Source organism: Musca autumnalis, unplaced genomic scaffold (assembly GCF_047663935.1).
Source record: "Musca autumnalis isolate F117 unplaced genomic scaffold, ASM4766393v1 scaffold_1, whole genome shotgun sequence".
NCBI lineage: Eukaryota > Metazoa > Arthropoda > Insecta > Diptera > Muscidae > Musca > Musca autumnalis.
Genome location: NW_027411644.1, coordinates 284,648,586 through 284,669,679, shown reverse-complemented (window position 1 = coordinate 284,669,679; position 21,094 = coordinate 284,648,586). Strand labels below are relative to the sequence as shown.

At 36.2% G+C, this 21,094-nt stretch overlaps 1 protein-coding gene and 1 long non-coding RNA gene across 2 annotated transcripts in view; one reads left to right on the top strand and one right to left on the bottom strand.

Moving 5' to 3' along the window:
- Positions 1-21,094, top strand: part of LOC141389664 (uncharacterized) — a 68,680-nt gene that overhangs the window by 34,018 nt on the left and 13,568 nt on the right. The gene's annotated exons all lie outside the window — the stretch shown is intronic.
- On the bottom strand, positions 964-19,997 carry LOC141390888 (uncharacterized). The gene is made up of 7 exons (XM_073963822.1): positions 19,677-19,997; positions 18,765-18,878; positions 1,982-2,219; positions 1,679-1,903; positions 1,480-1,600; positions 1,165-1,377; positions 964-1,098 (listed from the first exon to the last, which is right to left on the bottom strand). Exons 1-3 carry the CDS (start codon positions 19,995-19,997, stop codon positions 2,067-2,069), a joined length of 588 nt encoding a protein of 195 aa, XP_073819923.1. The 3' UTR covers positions 964-1,098; positions 1,165-1,377; positions 1,480-1,600; positions 1,679-1,903; positions 1,982-2,066.

Below are 21,094 nucleotides of genomic sequence, written 5' to 3'. Positions count from 1 at the left end.
ATGAGAGATGATGGACCCGCTAAAAAGGCGTATAAATACGGACCGCTTGACGGTGCACGCAGAATTGGCAGGCCAAGGAATAGATGGCGCAAACAAGTGAATAATGAGATGAAAAGGCGCGTTATTCCAGAGTGCGAAGCAACAAATAGAGAGAAATGGAGATCTTTTCTTAGTTCGGCGTATGGAACAAATGTTCTGTAATGGGCCAGCTAAGTAAGTAAGTAGTAAGTAATTTGTCGAGCAGAGAGTAGTAAAAGAGAGAGCCATTTTGGCTCTCTCTCCTCTCTCACTCTCTTAAAAATTACTTCCAGTTTTACTACTTTTTGGGGTTAAGGAACGCTTTCCGAGTTAAAAATGGTAAAACTTGAAGAAACTTTAACGTAAGGAACACAGCTATTTATGATTAAATTTTTATCTCATATTTAAATTTTTCATCAAAAGTCGAAAATGACAAGAAAGTCGATTTTTTTAATAGCTTGGGTTTTAGGTCAATTGCGTGGAAATGCATAGGTCAAATGAATCTTTATTAGTGTGATATGACAGATAACAGACAATACTATACAAATGCAAAAAACCCCAGAAAAAATATCCAAATCAGAGTTCTGCTTCAATTTTTGCAATATTTTTTTTTGTGGCGTTAAAACGACCAGTTGCGCTCCGCCTTTTTTTTATTTTTTCATCTATGACCACTGTAGGTGTAAGCACCTTTCAATTAAATTTGGTACAACAGCACCGTGTGCATGATTATGCCAAACAAATGGAAACAAAAGCACATCAATAACGTGGAAAGAACCTGTAGGTTTGAGAAACTCCTATACAGTAGTTATTTTTGTAAACATAATAAAGTCACTGCTTAATACAATTCAAATTTTTAAATTAACGGAAATTCATCTAATCTAACTTAAACCCATCAATTACATTCGTAACTACATGTTTTTTATTTTAAGGTAATATAAGTTATAAGCGTATTTATTTTAAAGAACCATTATCATTGCCTTCATTTTGTATACATTTACTAAACGTTTGTTTTATACTGGTAAGATAGCTAATTCATGTTTGACATCGATTTGTTTTGAACGACAACAAAAACAAGCAAATCTGAAAATGTTAAATATCAACGTTAGGGTTTTGTTTATTAACAGATTTAGCCATTTTGCTACTTACTTTGATTTTAGAATATCCAAAACGTTTCGTTTGAATACAAATAGTAGAAAAATCCAAATTGCATTCACCAGAGAGACCGCACCTATTATGTAAAGGTATGTCCTTAAGAACGGAGTCGTATTCATACCAACAACACTTGCAAAGTAGAAGGTGACCTGCGATAGTCCCATCATGGTTGCCAGACGTAGTAAAGTAAGAAAACAAAAGGCAAAACTAAGGAAGAAAGATGTATGTAAATGGCACAGGAATATGGAGAACAAAAGATATTGGTTGGTTTTTGGTTACATATACAAACATATGTACATATATACTTACTTTTTCATTATTTTATAGCTTCCATATTCTAATTTTGCAACTTGAAATCTGCTTCTAAGGATTTCAAACGCAAGCAAGCAAAAAAGTATAAAATTGAAAGTCAAAAAAGTGATGTCAATCACTAGACATAAAAATCAAATATATTAACGATGAAAATCAATGAATTACGGTGTATGTATTGTTGTTAATAAGTATTTACCATTTCCATATACTGAATCCCTGACGTCAGAGTGCAAGAGTGGTAGCAACAATGCCAACGATAGACCCCAAACAAACAAAGAATACCATAGAAAACGTTTCCAAATTTCTCTTAAATCGTGCCTAGGATTCAATTTTTTCGCATTGCTTATCAGTTCGTAACATATAACATTGGACCAAAGTGCAGCGGCTAAGGAAAGGTACAGGTATATACCACCAATAATCGCTAAAAAAGATACAAAGTTAAGACTCAGTATTTATGCCAAAAATGTTAACAAACAATTTCATGGGTTAAAAAGCTCACCAAAATATTTTGATTTAATAAATGGATAGAATATGTCATAAAAAAGCATCAAATTTATGATTAACGATGGTATTACAGATATTCCTTAGCTTTCAAAGAGTTTAGTTAGCATACTTTGTCGTAATTCCTTAATGGATCCGTATATCGACATGGTCAGCACTGCAAATACCATTGTGCCGAAGATAATTGTGAAGAATATAGCTATGTGCCTGTTTTGAGCGGCAGCCACAGATATTTCCTGGAAATGAAAAAGATAACTCTGATTAAAAATTGTTTACTAAAATCTGCCAGAAATTTATATACAGTGACTGTCACTGAAAATAATACAATCTGAAATAAAAAAAAATGTAAACGTTGATAACTTGGAAACGAGTTGAGATTTTTTAACAATTCAAAAAACAATTTTGTAGGCTGAAAAGTTGTCTTTAAGATGACATACAAAAATATTCCGTTTACAGTACCGTTATACTAAAATTTTACTTTTTTTAAATTGAGCATTGGAAATGATGCACCACAATAATCAATTAATAATTTCGATTTTTTTCGATTTTTATGCTATTTTAGTAATCATAATGGAGGAATATGTAATTGGTTCCCTATTGTTTTCAGTAGTTTTGTCATGGATTTCGATAGATAAAATGATGTTCTTGATGTAGTTTTGGCATGATTGTAATTAATGTCCATTTGTTGACTATTTAGCTATAAATTTCTAGTTTTTGAAGTTATTTCCACAAAATGTCTATGAAAAATCATTAACGGTTATATCTAGAGTACGTACAAACAATCTAATGATATCAGCCTTACCCCATATTAGACTAGCCTTTAACGGCATTGCCCTGATAGTGGAAAAAATCAGGGCATAGAACAAAAGTTTCCGCACTTTTCTTTGAAAATAGTTTTTTTTTGCGAGACAATTATGGTTGTGTCTCCAACCTTACCCACTTTTTCAGGACCCAAAAGCTTGACACGTCCATTTTTTAAAATATGTTACTTACTTACTTAGCTGGCCCATTACAGAACATTTGTTCTATAGGCCGAACTAAGAAGAGATCTCCATTCCTCTCTATTTGTTGCTTTGCACTCTGGAATACCGCGCCTTTTCATCTCATCATCCACTTGTTTGCGCCATCTATTCCTTGGCCTGCCAATTCTGCGTGCACCGCCATGTGGCATGTATTCATACGCCTTTTTAGCGGGTTCATCATCGCTCATTCTTATGATATGGCCTAGCCAACGCAATCGCTGCATCTCGATACGTTTAACTATATTGATGTCGTTGTATAGCAGATACAGCTCGTGGTTCATGCGACGTCGATATTCACCGTCAACGCAGATTGGTCCGTAGATCTTTCGAAGAATTTTTCTCTCAAACACACCAAGCACAGCCATGTCTGCTTGCGCAAGTACCCAGGCTTCGGAGCCATACATCAGCACGGGTAGTATCAGTGTTTTGTAGAGCGTTATTTTTGTTGGACGAGATGTGGCTTTGTTTTTAAACTGCTTACTTAAACCAAAGTAGCATCTGTTGGCCAATACAATTATTCTTTTTATTTCACAACTGATGTCGTTTGTTGTGTTTACGGAGGTGCCGAGGTATACGAAGTCTTTTACTACCTCAAAATTATAGGAACCAACTTCAAAAGGTGGTCCTATCTCAATGGACGCATTGCGCGTCGACACCATCAACTTGGTCTTCTCACCGTTTACCGCCAGACCCACCTTAGCAGATTCTCCTTCGACCTTTATAAAGGTATCAGTTACTTCTTTTACTGATCGGCCCATGATGTCTATATCATCAGCATAAGCAAGTAACATGTGACTATTGGTGTAGATTGTGCCACTTCTTTTGACGTTTGCCTCTCGTATAACCTTTTCTAGCAGGATGTTGAAGAGGTCACACGAAAGGCTGTCTCCTTGTCTGAAACCTCTTTTGGTACCAAACTCTTCGGAGAGGTTCTTTCCTATTTTAACTGAGGACCTCGTGTCAGTTAAAGTCATTTTACAAAGCCGGATGAGCTTTGCGGGGATACCAAATTCAGACATGGCTTGGAATACCTTGGAACGCAGCGGGCTGTCAAAGGCTGCTTTATAATCGACAAAAAGGTGGTAGGTGTCGATCTGCATCTCTTGGGTCTTCTCCAGGATTTGCCGCAGGGTAAATATCTGGTCAATGGTGGACTTGCCAGGTCTAAAGCCGCATTGGTATGGTCCAATTATCTCGTTGACCATAGGCTTTAGTCGTTCGCACAATATCCCTGACATGATCTTGTAGGCAATAGGGAGTAGACTTATGCCCCTATAGTTAGAGCATACAGTCTTATCTCCCTTCTTGTGGACGGGGCACAGGATACTCAGGTTCCAATCGTCGGGTACGCGTTCTTCCTGCCAGATGGAGCTAACTAGCTGATGAATACACCTTATCAGCGTGTCGCCTCCGGTTTTGAACAGCTCGGCTGGTAAGCCATCGACCCCTGCTGCCTTATTATTCTTCAGCCGATTTATTGCTGTCTTTACCTCATCTTGGCTGGGCGGTATACATTCAATACCATCTTCTGGGATTGGGACTGTGGTATCTTCGTCGTCTTCGCTGCTATTGGATACCAACAGATTTGAAAAATGTTCTTTCCATATCCTGAGTACACTATCTGTATCAGTTACCAAATTACCTTGCTGGTCTCCTGCTGGTCTCTCTGCCTGCACCAAAGCCATCTGTTTGATGTTTCACTCTTTGGTAGAATTTTCGGACTTCATTCTGGCTCCTGTACATCTCGATTTTTTCACACTCCCGCTTTTCCATCTCTCTCTTTTTCCTGCGGAAAAGACGTTTCTCGTCTCTCCTTTTCTCCCTGTATCTCTCTCGTGCGCTACGCGTTGCTACGGATTGTAAAGTAGCCCTATATGCCGCATTTTTCTCTTCGGTGGCAGCACGACACTCCTCATCATACCATGGATTCCTTGGTGGAGGTCTCTGGTATCATAGTATGGATTTTGCGGCTGTTTGCATGGAGTGGGCAATGCTTTGCCATTGCGCTGATATGTTATCGGGATGAGGAGTGCTTTGATTAAGCAATTGGGCTAGTTGAGTGGAATATGCTGTGGCTATCTGTTGTGTTTGCTGCCTATCGATGTCCAACTTCCGCGTTGTGTCTGTTCGTGCTTTATTTGCAACGTTTAGACGGATAGGTACCTTTGCTGCAACAAGGTAGTGGTCCGAATCAATGTTTGCGCCTCGGAACGATCGTACATCCAACACGCTCGATGAATGTCTTCCATCTATCACAACATGATCAATTTGGTTTCTTGTTTTCTGATCTGGAGACAGCCAGGTGCCCTTATGAATATCGAGATGATTAAATCTGGTACTGCTAACTACCATGTTTTTTGCAGCTGCAAAGTCTATCAGCCTCATACCATTGTCAGATGTTTCGCTGTGGAGACTGAATTTCCCGACTGTTGGGCCAAAGATATTCTCCTTTCCAATTTTGGCATTAAAATCGCCTAGAATGATTTTAATGTCATGGGCAGGGCAACGGTCATATGTTTCTTCTAAGCGCTCGTAAAATATATCTTTGGTCTGTTCGTCCTTTTCTTCAGTGGGAGCATGAGCGCAAATAAAGCTGATGTTGAAGAATTTAGCTTTTATCCGAATTGCAGCAAGTCTTTCATTCACTGGAGTGAAGCTGGATACCAGATGTTTTAGTCTCCGACTAACTACGAATCCACAACCAAATTCATGCTTTACGTCATGGCAGCTATAATACAGTGCGTCACCTTTAGGTGTTGTTGCGACGCCTTTCCCAATCCATCGTATTTCCTGTATGGCAGTAATATCGGTCTTGTACTTTTCAAGTACGTCTGCCAATGCGAAGACTGCACCTTCTCTATAAAGAGTGCGAACATTCCAGGTGCAGATTCGCAGATCATGGTCCTTAAAACGTTTGCGGGGTTCGTCAACTTTAGAGGGGTTTGTTTTTCTTTTCTTTCGTTTTTTCATAGTAGTATGTTTTTTCTAGGGGAGGGTTACTAACCCGACGCCCAAACCCAAGTTTTTAACGTTCTTATGGGTGAACGCGCGGCACATGTTAGCTCACTACCTTTAACGGGTGTTAAAGGCAGTTTCCCAGGTGACACCACGTGGAGGTCAGTGTCCACTTGAGATGAAAGAGGGACCAAGATAAATCCTGGGCTTTGCCATGTTAAAACCGGTCAGGACCGTTGCTTGGTAGCTTCCATCCCCTACGTCACAACATCTACAATACTACTGAACCGATTTTCCTGTCATTTTCAGGGAATGTACAGGGATGGCCTACGGTGAAAATAAGATGTGTATTCTCTTGAATTTCCCTTTGCCATATTTGAAAAAAAACTCCATATCTCTATGAATTAAAATCAAATGCCGTCATAACCCAACTTAGGTTTGTATGGAAAGAAAATTTTACCACGTCCACTTTTTTAATTTTCAATATAAATTTTCTCTGCAAAAACTACTGAACCGTTTTTTTCTTTCATCCACAGTTTTAATTGTATGTGGTGTAACCATTATCACGCTAGAGAGCCCATTTAAAGTTTAATATACACTTGGCGGGTGCCACCGTGGTGCAATGGTATGCACGCTGAAGGTCGTGGGTTAGATTCCCAGGCCAGGCAACATCAACAATTTGTAAAATAACCCTCAGGGTACACTCATTGATATGAGATAAGTCTCCCTTGTCCAGCATGGGACAATGGTTCAAGCATTTGAACCAATGCAAAGAAGGTCGTGAAAGATCCAATCTTTTCATCAGCATTTGAACCCATATAAAGGAAGTCGTGAAAGATCCGATCTATTCATCAGCATTTGAACCCATTCCATCGATCCAATAGATATGAATTTTGTGTTTTTATTTATACACATTTTCCTAAACATAATTTTTAATTATTTACAATAGGCTTGATGTTGTCGGAGACTCGAAATCACAACCAACGTTCCTGATAGGGATACACAGTGAAGTGCTATAATCGGTTTTTCGATCATTCGGTTTTTGTGAAAAACTTAAAACTCGATTTTCGGTTAGTCGATTATTTGAGAGTGTTCAAAAAGTCGACTTTCGATTAATCGTTAACCGCCGAAAACCGATTATAATCGATCATTTTCGTTGATGCGATCCGTGATGGTTATATTTATAAAAAAGTACGTTCGATTACGCGGTTTTCGCACGCCCAATAGTCAACTACGACTAATAGTCGACCGCGATTAATAGTAGACTACGAATAATAATGGACTAGGAATAATAGTTGACTCCGTCTTCCGAAACTCGATTAAGAATAATCGATTATCCGGTTCTCGAAAATCCAATAGTCGACTACGACTTTTATAAATTTTACGGCTAATAATCGATTAGTCGATTAACCGAAATCGATTTTACGTATCCCTAGTTCTTAAAACTCTCGTCGTAATGATAGTGTCATTGCCATGGGTTGGTGAAAATGACATGCTTTGGATCCCAAAATGAATAGCATCTTTTGGGGTCTACGCTCATATAAAATTCATCGATGAAGATGCTAAAAAGATGACATACCAGATCACTTGCACCCATGCACGATGGGTCCAATGTCAGGTTTTTGAGGCAAAAAGTCATTTTTTCAAGCCAGTGATTGAAATCAAATAATAACGTGTAACAAGCTGACTATTATACTACATATATATTTTACAAGAAGTTATTTTATGTTTATTCATGTTTATAGATAAAGCACGAAATGCATTTACTTCAATTATTTTACTATTATTTGACTGCTATTTATTTGATCATAATTGTTTTCGTTTATTACAATTATACTCATTTGCACTCATTTGCTATATGGCTTGTTCCCGTACTTTATAAAGTGGTAAAAGTCGTAAAAGTTGTAAAAGTCGTAAACGATTTTCATATAAATTTTGTGTACGGGAACGCAAAATGTGTAAAAGTGGTAAAAATTGTAAAAACTTTTTAGTTCTGGAACAGAGCTATAATTATTGGTTTCTCTCATTTTGTTATTGAAACACTCATTTAATATTTTGTAACAACAAATCTATTATCATTCAAATGTTCTCAATGTCTCTTTTTATAAAACAAAAAACACTCAATTGATATTTTGTAACAACAAATGAATATGTTTTAATCCCTATGTACTCTTTGTCTCATTTTGTTCCCGTTAACTTTATTTTGTCACATTGTAAAATTCTTATAAGTGATGATCATTTCTAAAATCAATTCATTCTGCTTGTGATCGTCGTCAAATAAAGACTTCTAAAAATACAATACCCGCTTTCATTTGGGGTTTTATTGGGATATCAATATAAAATTATATTTTATTATAAATAATATTATTCGGGAAGATTTCCAGATTGGACGTTCAACGTCTGTCACGGATTCTCCCTTATAAATAAAAAGTAGGCGAATTTGACGGAAAACGTCTGTTCGGCATCATAATAAAATCATATATTGCAACCTAAAAGCAGAACACCTAATCTCATGCTCATCCCCCCTTATTACATTGGCGCCCAACAATAAATTATCCACATAATTTGGAGATATTATGGCGATTTATCAAGTCAACCTAGGGGTATTCCACGTACTGTCTCTAATATGGCTTCGATAAATCAGAATTTCGCTGCAAGCTCAGCACATAATGCTCCTATCCCAGCTCAAAATATGGATGTTGCCCAAAACGCTGGTAACGAGAATCCAAATCCACCTCAAAATATGGATGTTGCACAAAACGGTGGTAACGAGAATGCAAATCCATTATTGCAAAACGTAAATGTTTCGCCAAATGTCCGTCCAGCACCCATATTATCAGCACATTCTTCTAGTATGTCGCAAAATTCAAGTATATTTGCTAATAGTAGTCATTCCAACAATAACCCCGTAAATGTGACACTTACCCAGGACCAATTCCATCAACTGATGAATAATTTTAATGCAAAGCCTTAACCAAAAACGTCCTTTGTAAATTGTAGTGCAAGATTTAACGGTGGTCGTAACGCCACGAAAGTCGAAGATTTCATAGCCACGATACTTGTCTACAAAGAGGCCCAAAACGTGCCAGACAATTTAGCATTAACCAGTTTTCCGTTGCTATTGGAAGGTTATGCGTCCACATGGTGGCAAGGAGTCCAACATGAGGCTACAAATTTTGATATGGCTATTGATTTTTTGCGCAAAGCATTTTCACCCCCAAAACCAGATTGGCGCATATTTGCCGAAATAACACAAGATAAGCAGAAAATGCTCGAATCCACTGACTCTTTTGTATGTCGAAAACGTCGGCTCTTTGCTCAACTTTCGGAAAGATTGTCTGAGAACACCATGATCAATATGATATTCTTTCAATTGAATGTTTCCATAAGGGAGAAATTATCTAGAGATGATGTAAGGTCTTTTCAAGATCTGCTCCACAAGGCTAGAAATATTGAAATGTTTCTCGAAGAAAACAAAATGCCTAAACCAAGACCAGAATCGTTTGAAAAGCCTACCAATAGATGCTCTTTTTGCCGAAAGAAAAATCACACAATTGATACATGTTACAAAAAGATTGAATCGGACAGGAGAGGTAACATAAAAGAACGAGAGCAGACAATCAATTGCTACGGTTGTGGTGCAGCAGGATATTTTAGAGCAAACTGCCCCAACTGCAACAATAACAAAAACACTAAAACAGTAGTCCAGAAAAATTGGATTTCAATTCTCTTTCAACTACCGTTGTCGGCAGAAACGTTCCAACAGTTGCTGTCAACATAGAAGGCATGAACGGTGAAGCTTATTTTGATACAGCAGCCCGAACCAGTGTGGCGGGATATCAACTTTTTCAAAAACTCAGGGAGAGAAAGTTCGAATTCCAAAGTGTTTCAGCAGAAATAGTTTTAGCTGATGGCATACCACGCCAGGAAACAGTGTTTTCGACCATAGTTAAAATTGTCGTAGGCAAACGATTGCGGAAAATACGTTTTACATGCTTACCAAAAGCTAGAGATAATCGAACGCTGATTGGAATAGATTTTATGGAACAAGCCAATATAGTTTTAGATCTGGCAGATAGATGTTGGCATTTCAAAGATGAACCAAATAAACATTTTGAGTTCAAAATGAACAAACCTGGAGAAATTAGTTCGATGCCAATAACACATACTAATGTTAAGAAGCATAATGAAGTAAATAGTTATTTGTCCTGGTTCGAGCAAACCAATAACAAAAAGGTTACCACATCTAACAACGTGACTGATTACTCGCCCAGATCAATAAATCGAATTTTTGAAGACTCTGTCCCACAAAACTATCTGCCTGAGTTTGATGCAAAATTGTTTCCTCCTCCCTTGAAACGTAGAAGAGATTCAGAAGAAACATTAGAGCTAAATGCGTTTGATTTCACGCTTAAGGATCAAGAAGGAACAAATTTGTCTGTGAATGAGAAAGAAGCGGTTGAAAACCTTTTAACGAGTGTAAAGGACGTCTTCGAAGACAAAATGGAGACAGTTCCATATATTGAACATTCCATAAATACCGGCAATAATGCTCCAATATCATGTCCTCCATACAGACTTTCTCCAGCTATGAGAGAAAAGCTAAAAGTAGAAATTGCTGACATGTTGCAAAAAGACATTATTGTAGAAGGAGAATCCCCGTGGGCTTTCCCAGTGGTCATCATCCCAAAGAAAACAGGTGAAATTCGTGTATGCGTAGATTATAGAAAATTAAATGCCATCACAATAACCGACAAATATCCCTTACCTCGTATGGACGACTTATTGCATGCAGCCAAAGCCACGTCATATATGTCAACTATAGATTTGAAATCAGGTTATTGGCAGATAAAATTGGCCACTTCAGATATGATTAAAACAGCATTTACTACACCTTTTGGGATTTATATATTTAAGAGAATGCCATTTGGACTCAAAAATGCTCCGGCAACTTTTCAAAGACTTATAGATAAGCTCAAAAATAGTCTTCCGCAAGTTTTGATTTTGGCTTACTTAGACGATATTATTATATGCTCTAAAAGTTTTGAGAGTCATATAAATGATCTACAATTGGTTTTCGAAAAAGTACGGAAATTCAAGCTCCAGCTTAACCGTGATAAGTCTTTCTTCTGCAGGTCAGAAGTTAAGTATCTTGGTCATATTTTAACGGTTAATGGACTGATGCCAGACCCAGATAAAACGAGTGCTATTATGCAGAGACCACGCCCTAAAAATTTAAAGCAGACGCTAAATTTATTTGGGCGGAAGATCAACAACAAGCGTTTGAGAAATTAAAAATGATGTTGACATCTCCACCAATTCTTAAACAAGTCGATGAAGATAAACCATTCAATTTAAAAACAGATGCCAGCGACTATGCGCTTGGGGCAGTTTTGATGCAGGGGGAGAAAGAGAATGAACACCCCATAGAATATGCCAGCCGTTTGCTGTTGCCTGCCGAGCGTAATTACTCCACTACGGAGAGAGAGGCGTTAGCAGTTGTTTGGGCTGTGAAGAAATTTCGAGGCTACATTGAAGGTTCCACTATAAATGTCCTAACAGACCATCAGCCATTAAGATGGCTCTTTTCAATAAAATCACCAACAGGACGATTGGCAAGATGGGCTCTCGAGCTACAATCATTCAACATAAAATTTGTGTATACCCCCGGAAAACAAAATGTTGTAGCAGATACCCTTTCGCGTCCTCCCTGTCCAGTAGAAACCCACACCGACACTAAATGTGAATGCTTTTCCATATCAATTGATTTCCCTAGAAAAGGCGCTGCAGAAGTACGAAATTTACAATTGGAAGACAGTGATATCAAGGAAATAATTGATTCATTTGAAGCGAACGACGATAATGTCTTACGATATACAGGCCGAGGATACCTGTTAGTAGATGGCGTATTATATAGATATTGTGCAGATCAGGATTCTGAGTCAGGTCAGTTGGTCATTCCAAAGTCAATGCGTGCAGACATACTTAAGAGATACCACGACGACCCAATGGCTGGCCATTATGGCGTTGATCGCACAACTCACAGAATAACTCAAAACTACTACTGGCCAAAAATGCGAAGTGAAATAGCGAAATACGTGAAAGAATGTCTGGAATGTCAACGTTATAAGCCATCCAACTTAAAGCCGGCAGGATTACTTCAAACTGTATCAAGTAGACAAAGATTCGAAGTTATTGCTATTGATCTCGTTGGCCCGTTGCCACGAACACAAAAAGGTAATCAATGGATTCTGGTCATAGAGGATATATGCAGTCGTTGGGTTGAAATGTTTGCAATAAAAGAGGCCACTGCTGAACTTTGCTCCAAAATCATACTAAATTATATAATATTGCGATACGGAGTTCCAAGACGGATTCATACCGATAATGGTCCGCAGTTCATATCGGCAATTATGCAAAATACTGCTAAATGCGAGAGCACAGGGTATTCGGCAGCGTATTTAACCTTTGGACGTGAATTAAGGAGTCCCATAGAAGTAAACCTGGACTTAAAAGCTGTTATTTTGTCCGAGAACTTTATACCACAAATCACGCCTTATTTGTTGAAAATGGCACATTTCTTGGATACAGCAAATGAATCTGTGGAAAAGTTACAAGACCGAAACAAAGTGTATGCAGATTTAAAACGTAGAAAGGGTTCTGAATTCAATATTGGAGACAAGGTTCTAGTTGCAACACATGTTTTAAGTAATGCTGGCAAAAACATCACATCGAAGTTCGTACCCCGGAGGGACGGACCATATGTAGTAACTGGGAAAAAGGGTTCTACATGTTATATAATTGCATCCATTGAAAATCCTGAAATACCCATTGGAACATACCATGCATCTCATTTAACATCATTTGGTGGACAAACCAATAAACCTATATACCCACTAAGAAAAAGGGGTCGTCCAGCTGCAAAATCAACAAATCCCACAAGTTCGTCAGTACAGAACAACGATAGAAACATTGACAATATTCAGATCTCCAAAGACAAACAACAAGACTGTAATAATACAACAACCACTGAAGCAAATAATAGCAATTCCAACAATACATACGACACTGGAAGAGTGCTCCGCCCACGAAAAGCTAAGATGATGACTTAGATGCTGCCACATCGTCGGGACGACTTCTATGGCAGAGGGGGAGGTTGTAACAAGCTGACTATTATACTACATATATGGGCAATATTATTGAAAATTTAACATCGTTGAAGCCAAGGTTTACCCTTTTATAACTCGCGAATAGTGGTTGTATATTTTACAATTTAAATGCTTTTGGTTTAAATGAAATGTTTTTAGTCTTGGCAAAAAATATTGGCCTTCAAAGTTGATTTGCGTGGAAGCTGTGGCTATATTTATGTTAAAAAATGGGTAAAAGTGGGTTGAAGCCAACGTGCCTTTTTTTGTTTTCTTTCGATTTGTGATTAAACCACATTTTTCCCGATTTTCCTGTCAAAGTGAAACTAGAAGCCAACTAAATAAGGATCATCCCACCAATGTATAACTTTTCAAAATTTGATCTGCGTCTACCATTAAATGATGCTGACATTTTGAAGCCAGATGTTAAGTGTTTTTTGAAATTTTCTTATAATTTCGTTCCGCAAACAGGTTTTTCAAAAAATCATATATAGGAATGAAGACCTCACGATTCTGATTTATTTCATATATGTGTCGTGAATGTAGCCTACACAGCTTCAGAGAAATCTGCATCCAAATACAAAAATTTTGTGCGAACAAATTTCTAAAAATCATATATTTCGGGTCTAATTTGTATAATTGGCCTTCGACTTACTCGTGCATGATTGCAAATTTTGGATTTTTACGTTACGGATCTAATAAATCATTACTCGTTAAAATCCATCTTCTAAAACGCGAGATACGAGAAATTCCAAGGTAGGAAAATCACCTAATATTGTTTTTGAAAATATCGCGCATTTTATCGCGTATTCTGTCGGCCGCTTGCACTGCTATGAAAAAACTAGTGCAGCATCTTCCTTTTTGCGGAAACAGAGATTTAAAAACTTCACTGATAAGGGAACTACATTCATTTTATCCCAAAAATAGTGTGTGATGCTACATCCACGGTTCTTGACTGATTGCCTTGAAATAGGTATATATCGATGCAGATTTTCATGGTGACACTAAAACCGGATGCGGAACGAAATTGTATGAACTTTGCGCAAATTAGCGATGTTTTATAGGTTTTTTAATGCTAAGATGCAGCCGATGCTACATCTTTGTGTCCAAATTATATTTCGAAAAATATATACAAATTAAAAGATATGGTCTTGCTGTACATGAAAATCACATGCGGACAAAATGATTTTGATAATTACGCGATTTACACGTATTTTAAAATACATATAAATTAAAATGGGTTATGTGACCTCTATTTCCATTTTAGAAGCCTTGAGATATATCCTCAGCAATCCAATTATCTTCCTCAATAGGAAATATTTTATATGAATGTCTATAAAGCAAAATCCGTATATTTTAATGGGAGATTTAAGCAAAATAAAGGAAGTATTCCTATACATTTTTCCAACATCTTATACTACATAATGAATGTGAAAAATAATTTTTTCAAACAAAGAATTATTTTTTTAACCAAAATATGTGTTTATTTTGGCTGCGAAATCGAAACTATAATACTAATCTGTATGATTTTAGTCTCATTTGATTCGCCGTGAAGTTTTGCTTCCATACAATTTTTTCGTAATTTTATAGCGGGTAAATTGACCTTTATTTTGAAAAAAAGTTGACTTACATTCAATAATTTATCAATTTATTATACATTCCGCGAATACTGAGTAACATTTACCAAATATTATGCATTCTTAAAACTCAAGTCACCTCGAGATACATTTCTAGTGAGATTTGCGCGCGTTAATGTAATTACCATTTTTATAATAATTTTTTGTTAAAAGCAGAAGTAAAACCGCGATAACTTTTGTCCGCAACAACCAAAAATTTGCTCGCGAGCGGATTTGTACAGGGGAATTTTTTCTTATCCTATGTACCAAAAATCGTTGATGTAGCGCGAAAAGAAAAAAATCAATTTTTTGGAAATGGAATATGAAATAATTGGCAGTTTTGCCCATATATTTTACAAGAAGTTATTTTATGTTTATTCATGTTTATAGATAAAGCACGAAATGCATTTACTTCAATTATTTTACTATTATTTGACTGCTATTTATTTGATCATAATTGTTTTCGTTTATTACAATTATACTCATTTGCACTCATTTGCTATAATTATTGGTTTCTCTCATTTTGTTATTGAAACACTCATTTAATATTTTGTAACAACAAATCTATTATCATTCAAATGTTCTCAATGTCTCTTTTTATAAAACAAAAAACACTCAATTGATATTTTGTAACAACAAATGAATATGTTTTAATCCCTATGTACTCTTTGTCTCATTTTGTTCCCGTTAACTTTATTTTGTCACATTGTAAAATTCTTATAAGTGATGATCATTTCTAAAATCAATTCATTCTGCTTGTGATCGTCGTCAAATAAAGACTTCTAAAAATACAATACCCGCTTTCATTTGGGGTTTTATTGGGATATCAATATAAAATTATATTTTATTATAAATAATATTATTCGGGAAGATTTCCAGATTGGACGTTCAACGTCTGTCACGGATTCTCCCTTATAAATAAAAAGTAGGCGAATTTGACGGAAAACGTCTGTTCGGCATCATAATAAAATCATATATTGCAACCTAAAAGCAGAACACCTAATCTCATGCTCATCCCCCCCTTATTACAAACGGAATTATATTCTTAACACTTTCAAACCTCCAAAACAAAACAATTACAATTTGGCAACGGCCCCCGGCGACATGCCAAGCTGCCAAAGATGTCACAATTTTCATTCCGTTTATTTCTGACATTCAGTCGTAATTAAACAATTTAAGTATTTTGGCGCCAAAGCTGATCTCTTGATATTATATATTTTTTAAAAATGGAAAATACGGGTAATGGTATTTAAATTAAGATTATTATTAAAAATGTAAGTCTGTGGTATCGTCCATGTGTTCTTTGGAGTAGAACTTTCGGTATCGGGGTGTATTCTCGTAAAAATATGTATCTGGTGAAAGGTGACAATGCTGGCTAACAGATTTTGAAAAGAAGTGTTGCGTATATTGCGAATAAAAAAATTATCAATTTCCAGATTTCGTAAAACTTAAAAACTTGGATATTTTTGGTTGGAAAATCAGCGAAAACCTAAACGCATTATAGATTGGATTTCTGCGAAATTTAATCGAGGTGTCAAAGACAACTTCGTGACGGGAGTTAAAAAACAAGTTTATAACATTTGTTGCACGCCTTAACCAAAAATGGATAAAAATTGGAGGTCAAGAAATTGTGTATTAAAATTTGAAAGCTTATGGTTAGCTAGCGACACAGTATTTACGCTAGAACGAAGAGAGGGGTCCTAATGTGGATTATAGTGAAAGAAGAAAACTTGCTTCGGAAGTCTCCTATGAAGGCGGCAACAATACCAAGCTCTTGCTTCATGCCGCCCCCGTTTCGGCAAATTTGTCAAAAGAAAAATATTTTAACTATGTTCTCCAGGAAATTCGGTATCAACCAACTAAAATGAGAAAATAATTAACTTCGACAGAGAAAATTTATGAACGATATATCCAAATTTGAACCGATTTCAATATAGTGTCTCAATAATGTTTTCTAGACCAAGTTCCGTCGGACACTTTAAATTTCATCACAATTTGAAATATATAGCGTGATTGCTTCAGGAAATACCTAAAATCGGATGAAAATATGTATAGGAACTATATCCAACTCTGAACCGATTTCGATATAATTTGGCATACTTTTTTCTAGACCTAATTCCGTCACACATTTGCGTGTTTGTTGCACCAAATACATCAAATCGGGCGAAAATATATATGGGAGCTATGTCCAAATCTGAACCGATTTCAATATAATTTGGCAAAAATATTTCTAGACCGAATCCTGTCACACGTTTCAAATTTCATCGAAATTGGACAGAAGTTGCGTGTTTGTTGCATCAAATACCTCAAATCGGGCGAAAATATATATATGGAAGCTATATCCAAATCTGAACCGATTTCAAAAAAACTTGGCAAACTTATTTCCGAATTCCGCCACAGATTCCAAATATCATCATAATTGGACAGAATTTTCGTGTTTGGTCCATCAATTACTCGAAATCGGGCGAACATATATATGAGAGCTATATCTATATATGAACCGATATCAAATTTGGCAGATTAGTTTCTAGGCCGATTATAAACATCTGCACGAAATTTTGAAGGTCTAGCTTGCCCCTGTGATTTTTTGCCTCAAAAACCTGTCATCGGCCCCATCGTGCCATGGTTAAATGGCATCTTTGGCATCGAACATTTTGCAGGGATATCAATTGAAAGTGGTTCGTGCGTGACTTTTTTCAATATTTAAACAGTATACATGTTATTTTAGTCATTTATATGCAAAAGATCATTCATTCGTGCAACAGGAAATCCTTTTTTGAGTGTTTTGTGTGGAACATTTTTTTAATACTTAAATGGAATGAACCTTATTTTAGGCATTAATAGGCAAAAGTTCATTTATTCCCGCTACTGGAAATCATTTTTAAGAGAAAATTTCAAAAAGTCGTAACCCTAATACACATATGCAGATCTGAGCAAAATCGAGAGAGAGGCAAATTTAAGGAAGGATTTATATTTAATTTTTCTTGATGTTTCATTATTTATTTCAAAATTTTTTAAACATTAATGTTGTCTAAAATCGTCTACAATGGAAGTTATTAAAAAATATAAATAAAACATTCCATAAACTTTTAATTGTTTATGGTTCGCAAAAAACTAAGAGTACGTTTTCACAATTTGACTGTGTGCTAGCACACAGGCGTGCTCACCACTGCACATATGTATGTACGTACATATTTCATTGTTTTTTCAATAGAATTTCTTTGTGGTCAAGTTTATAGAAATAAAAATAAGTTAGTACCAGGGTTTAAAAGCCAGCATCTAAAAACATTAGCATTAGCTGTACACTTCAACTGCTACACAATATTCACACACACGGCTGCATAAGCAACCGAACGCATATTTATTTTTGTGCACTTTTGCTTATTTCGTTTTCGCCGCCTAATCTTTTTTTCGTTAGGCATTATCGACAACCACGCTACATATTTAGCAGTCGGCTGACCAATCGTCGCAGAGAATTAGCAACCGAGTGTGTTTTTAGTGACTAGGGTTGCCAACGCAGTAATAAAAAGGTGTCATTTAATGTCAAAATGAGCCATCATATGGTAGAACCTAAAGAATACTATTTATTATTGTTTAAAAATAAAAAAAAAAAATATTTTGAACGGCTTCACCGAAAATTCACATGTCCTTTGAACGAAAAAGTGGAATTAATTATATCGTGATTTTTAATGCATTACACTGGTAACCCTGATCTCAAAAACAATTGTTTGCTGAAAACATGGCTAAGCCGTTGAAATTTTGTTGCTTATTCTCTTTTCTGATATGTGTTGATCATGTGTGCTGCAAAATATGAGTATGCATGTCCGATGCTTTTTTATTATAGCGACAATATCAAATAACATCAGCATCGCTAGCAATATCTTTGTGAAATTTGTTGCTACATGTTGCCGTTGTTCATTGTTGCTAAACCTATTTCGGAGAAATTTTAGCAGGAAAAGCTGCAAATATTCGGTGCTTTTGCTAATATGGCGTTAGCATATTAAACCCTGGTTTGTACACATCATAATACTTTGTTCACTTACCTGGGCATTTTTCATTTCCACAGTCTTATTGCAATCTACATCTATGGGTAGCAGAACATATTTCTTATATGCACTGGCGAAGTATGGTGTAAAACAATAATTGCCAAAAATGTACTGAAAAGAAATGTCAATGGGGAATATACATATACATACATGATCCAAATAGAAGGTCATCCAAAAAGACAAGCTGATACCTCCATTTCCTGTCAAAATATATTGTCGTAGTTTGAAATTGAACAAAAAAACATAGTTACCCATAACAAAATTATGAAAACAAATTTTGGTTATTTCAACTAAATGTTAAAAAATGTTTAAATTCTTTTGAAATATTGCGAATAACACATTTGTCTAGAATTATCTTTGTGTTTTGTGTCGTTTATTGTTGTGTGATATAAAAGAAATCAAAAATAAATAAACATTTTTAATAATAACAAAATCAAGGCGAAATAATTTTTAGTCGCAGCAACAACAACTTTTGACAACAAATGAAGGTGCAGAGTTGTATTTTTTGGTGAATTACATATGTATATATCGTCACCATAAATGCCCAAAGACGTATCTCCAAAAAAGTCAAAATTAGTTTTTTGATTGAGACATAAGACTAAAAACATTCGCTTGCAAAATTTCAAGCTTCTACGTTAAAAAAACGATCATATTCAAGAAAAGCCATTTCGGAAAATGGGATAACATTGCAGATTTTGTTGTAATGACGGATGCCAAAACCAAGCGTTTCCGCGGTTTTGGTTTCATTACTTACTCGCATAAATATTTGATTGATCCCATAAAACAGTTTTTCATTTTATAACGTTTTTTGCTTCTCCTGTAAAATTTTTATTTTGTTAGTTACGACTTTTGGCATTTATGGTAACGATATCTATTTCAAACAATAATTAAAATCTTCACTTTTCTTACTTTGACATTTAAAATTTCATAATCAAAATTTGTGAAATTTCTTGAAGTTTTACATGCTGTTTGTTTTTCAAAAACAAAGTCTTCCATTAAATCCACAGGTTTTAATAAGTCACGACCCAAATTAAGTTTCTTATGCCACGATACATTCGCATCTTTAGATAACATCTCACACCGGTTTTTATTAAAGTTATAGAATTGATTTTTATCACAACATAATTTCATGCAAAGTTTATAACGATCTTGACATTTGAACTTGCCATCCGCAGATGCAGCCGCAATAATGAAAATAACGCCGAACAAATGCAAAAACTTCATCGACATATTAGTTATTTTAATAAAGCGAGCGAACTAGCGGATTACTCAGTTGTAAGCGAAAGACTGAAATAGCTCTTGAAAGTTTATTTTACATTCTGCAATTGCAAATAAGTTTTTGTAATCTATATACTTCGAAGGGTATACTACATTTGACATGGCTTTGGTAACACTTTCTTAATTTGTAACAAGTAAGAATGTATCAGTCAGGCGTGCCGACTGAGATATACCCCCAGCCTCTGACCTAAAGAAAAGAATCAATCGTATACAGAACATGTTATCAAAAATTTAAAAACGTCGAGTCCTAAAGCTGCTCTCTTTTCAAACTTAGTTTGGGAAGTACCCGAAAGAGTGGTCCTATGTAGTCAATAGTCGGACATAATTTGAGGCTGTGGGAAATAATACGATGTTGAACCCTTAGACAATATCGGTTTTTCCCTTCGCGGGCTATCTTACGTACTAACCAAACGTTTTGCAAAAAAATTCAAAACAATCAGAGACGAGCTCTTAAACTTCACTTTTTCCGATTTTTTTTTTTGTGGGAGGTACCCGAAGGTGTGGACTGATATAGTCCATATACCAACCTGATACATTGCTGGATGAAATAATACGATGTGCAAGATGTGCACCATTCAAAAACTCCCTGCGAGAATTATTTTGCGGATTTGCAATGTTGGTTGGTGCCGTCAGGGTTTCTTGGAGCTTGTAGGCCAATATCTTAGGAAGCGTGGACTTGCGCAAGAAAAACAGTGTACCGTCGTAAAGGGAGCCGCAAGGACAACATACTGAGAGGAGCTCTTAAACTTCACTTTATCCGAATTTTGTGTGGGAGGAAGCACTGGACCGATATAGTCCATAATCGAACCCGATCTATATCTGGAAGGAATAATAGGATGTGCAAAGTTTGGAACAAATCGATTACTCCCATCGAGTGTAATCGTTCACAACATCCTACAGAAAAAAATTTAACTTTTGTGGGGGAGGTACCCCAAGTAGTGGACTGAAATTGCCCATCTTCGAACTTCAACTAAGTTTGGACAAAATATTACGATACCCAAAATTTGGTTCGAATCGGTTGATCCGTTCGAGAGTTATCGTGCGCGCCA

What these genes read in the sequence shown, in the direction of transcription:
- LOC141390888 (XM_073963822.1), bottom strand. Translation starts at nt 19,997, where the DNA reads ATGTCGATGAAGTTTTTGCATTTGTTCGGCGTTATTTTCATTATTGCG. An exon ending in ATGAAATTTTAAATGTCAAA is followed by an intron (nt 18,879 to 19,676) that starts GTAAGAAAAGTG and finishes ATTTCTTTTCAG; the next exon opens with TACATTTTTGGCAATTATTG. An exon ending in TGGAAATGAAAAATGCCCAG is followed by an intron (nt 2,220 to 18,764) that starts GTAAGTGAACAA and finishes TTTCATTTCCAG; the next exon opens with GAAATATCTGTGGCTGCCGC.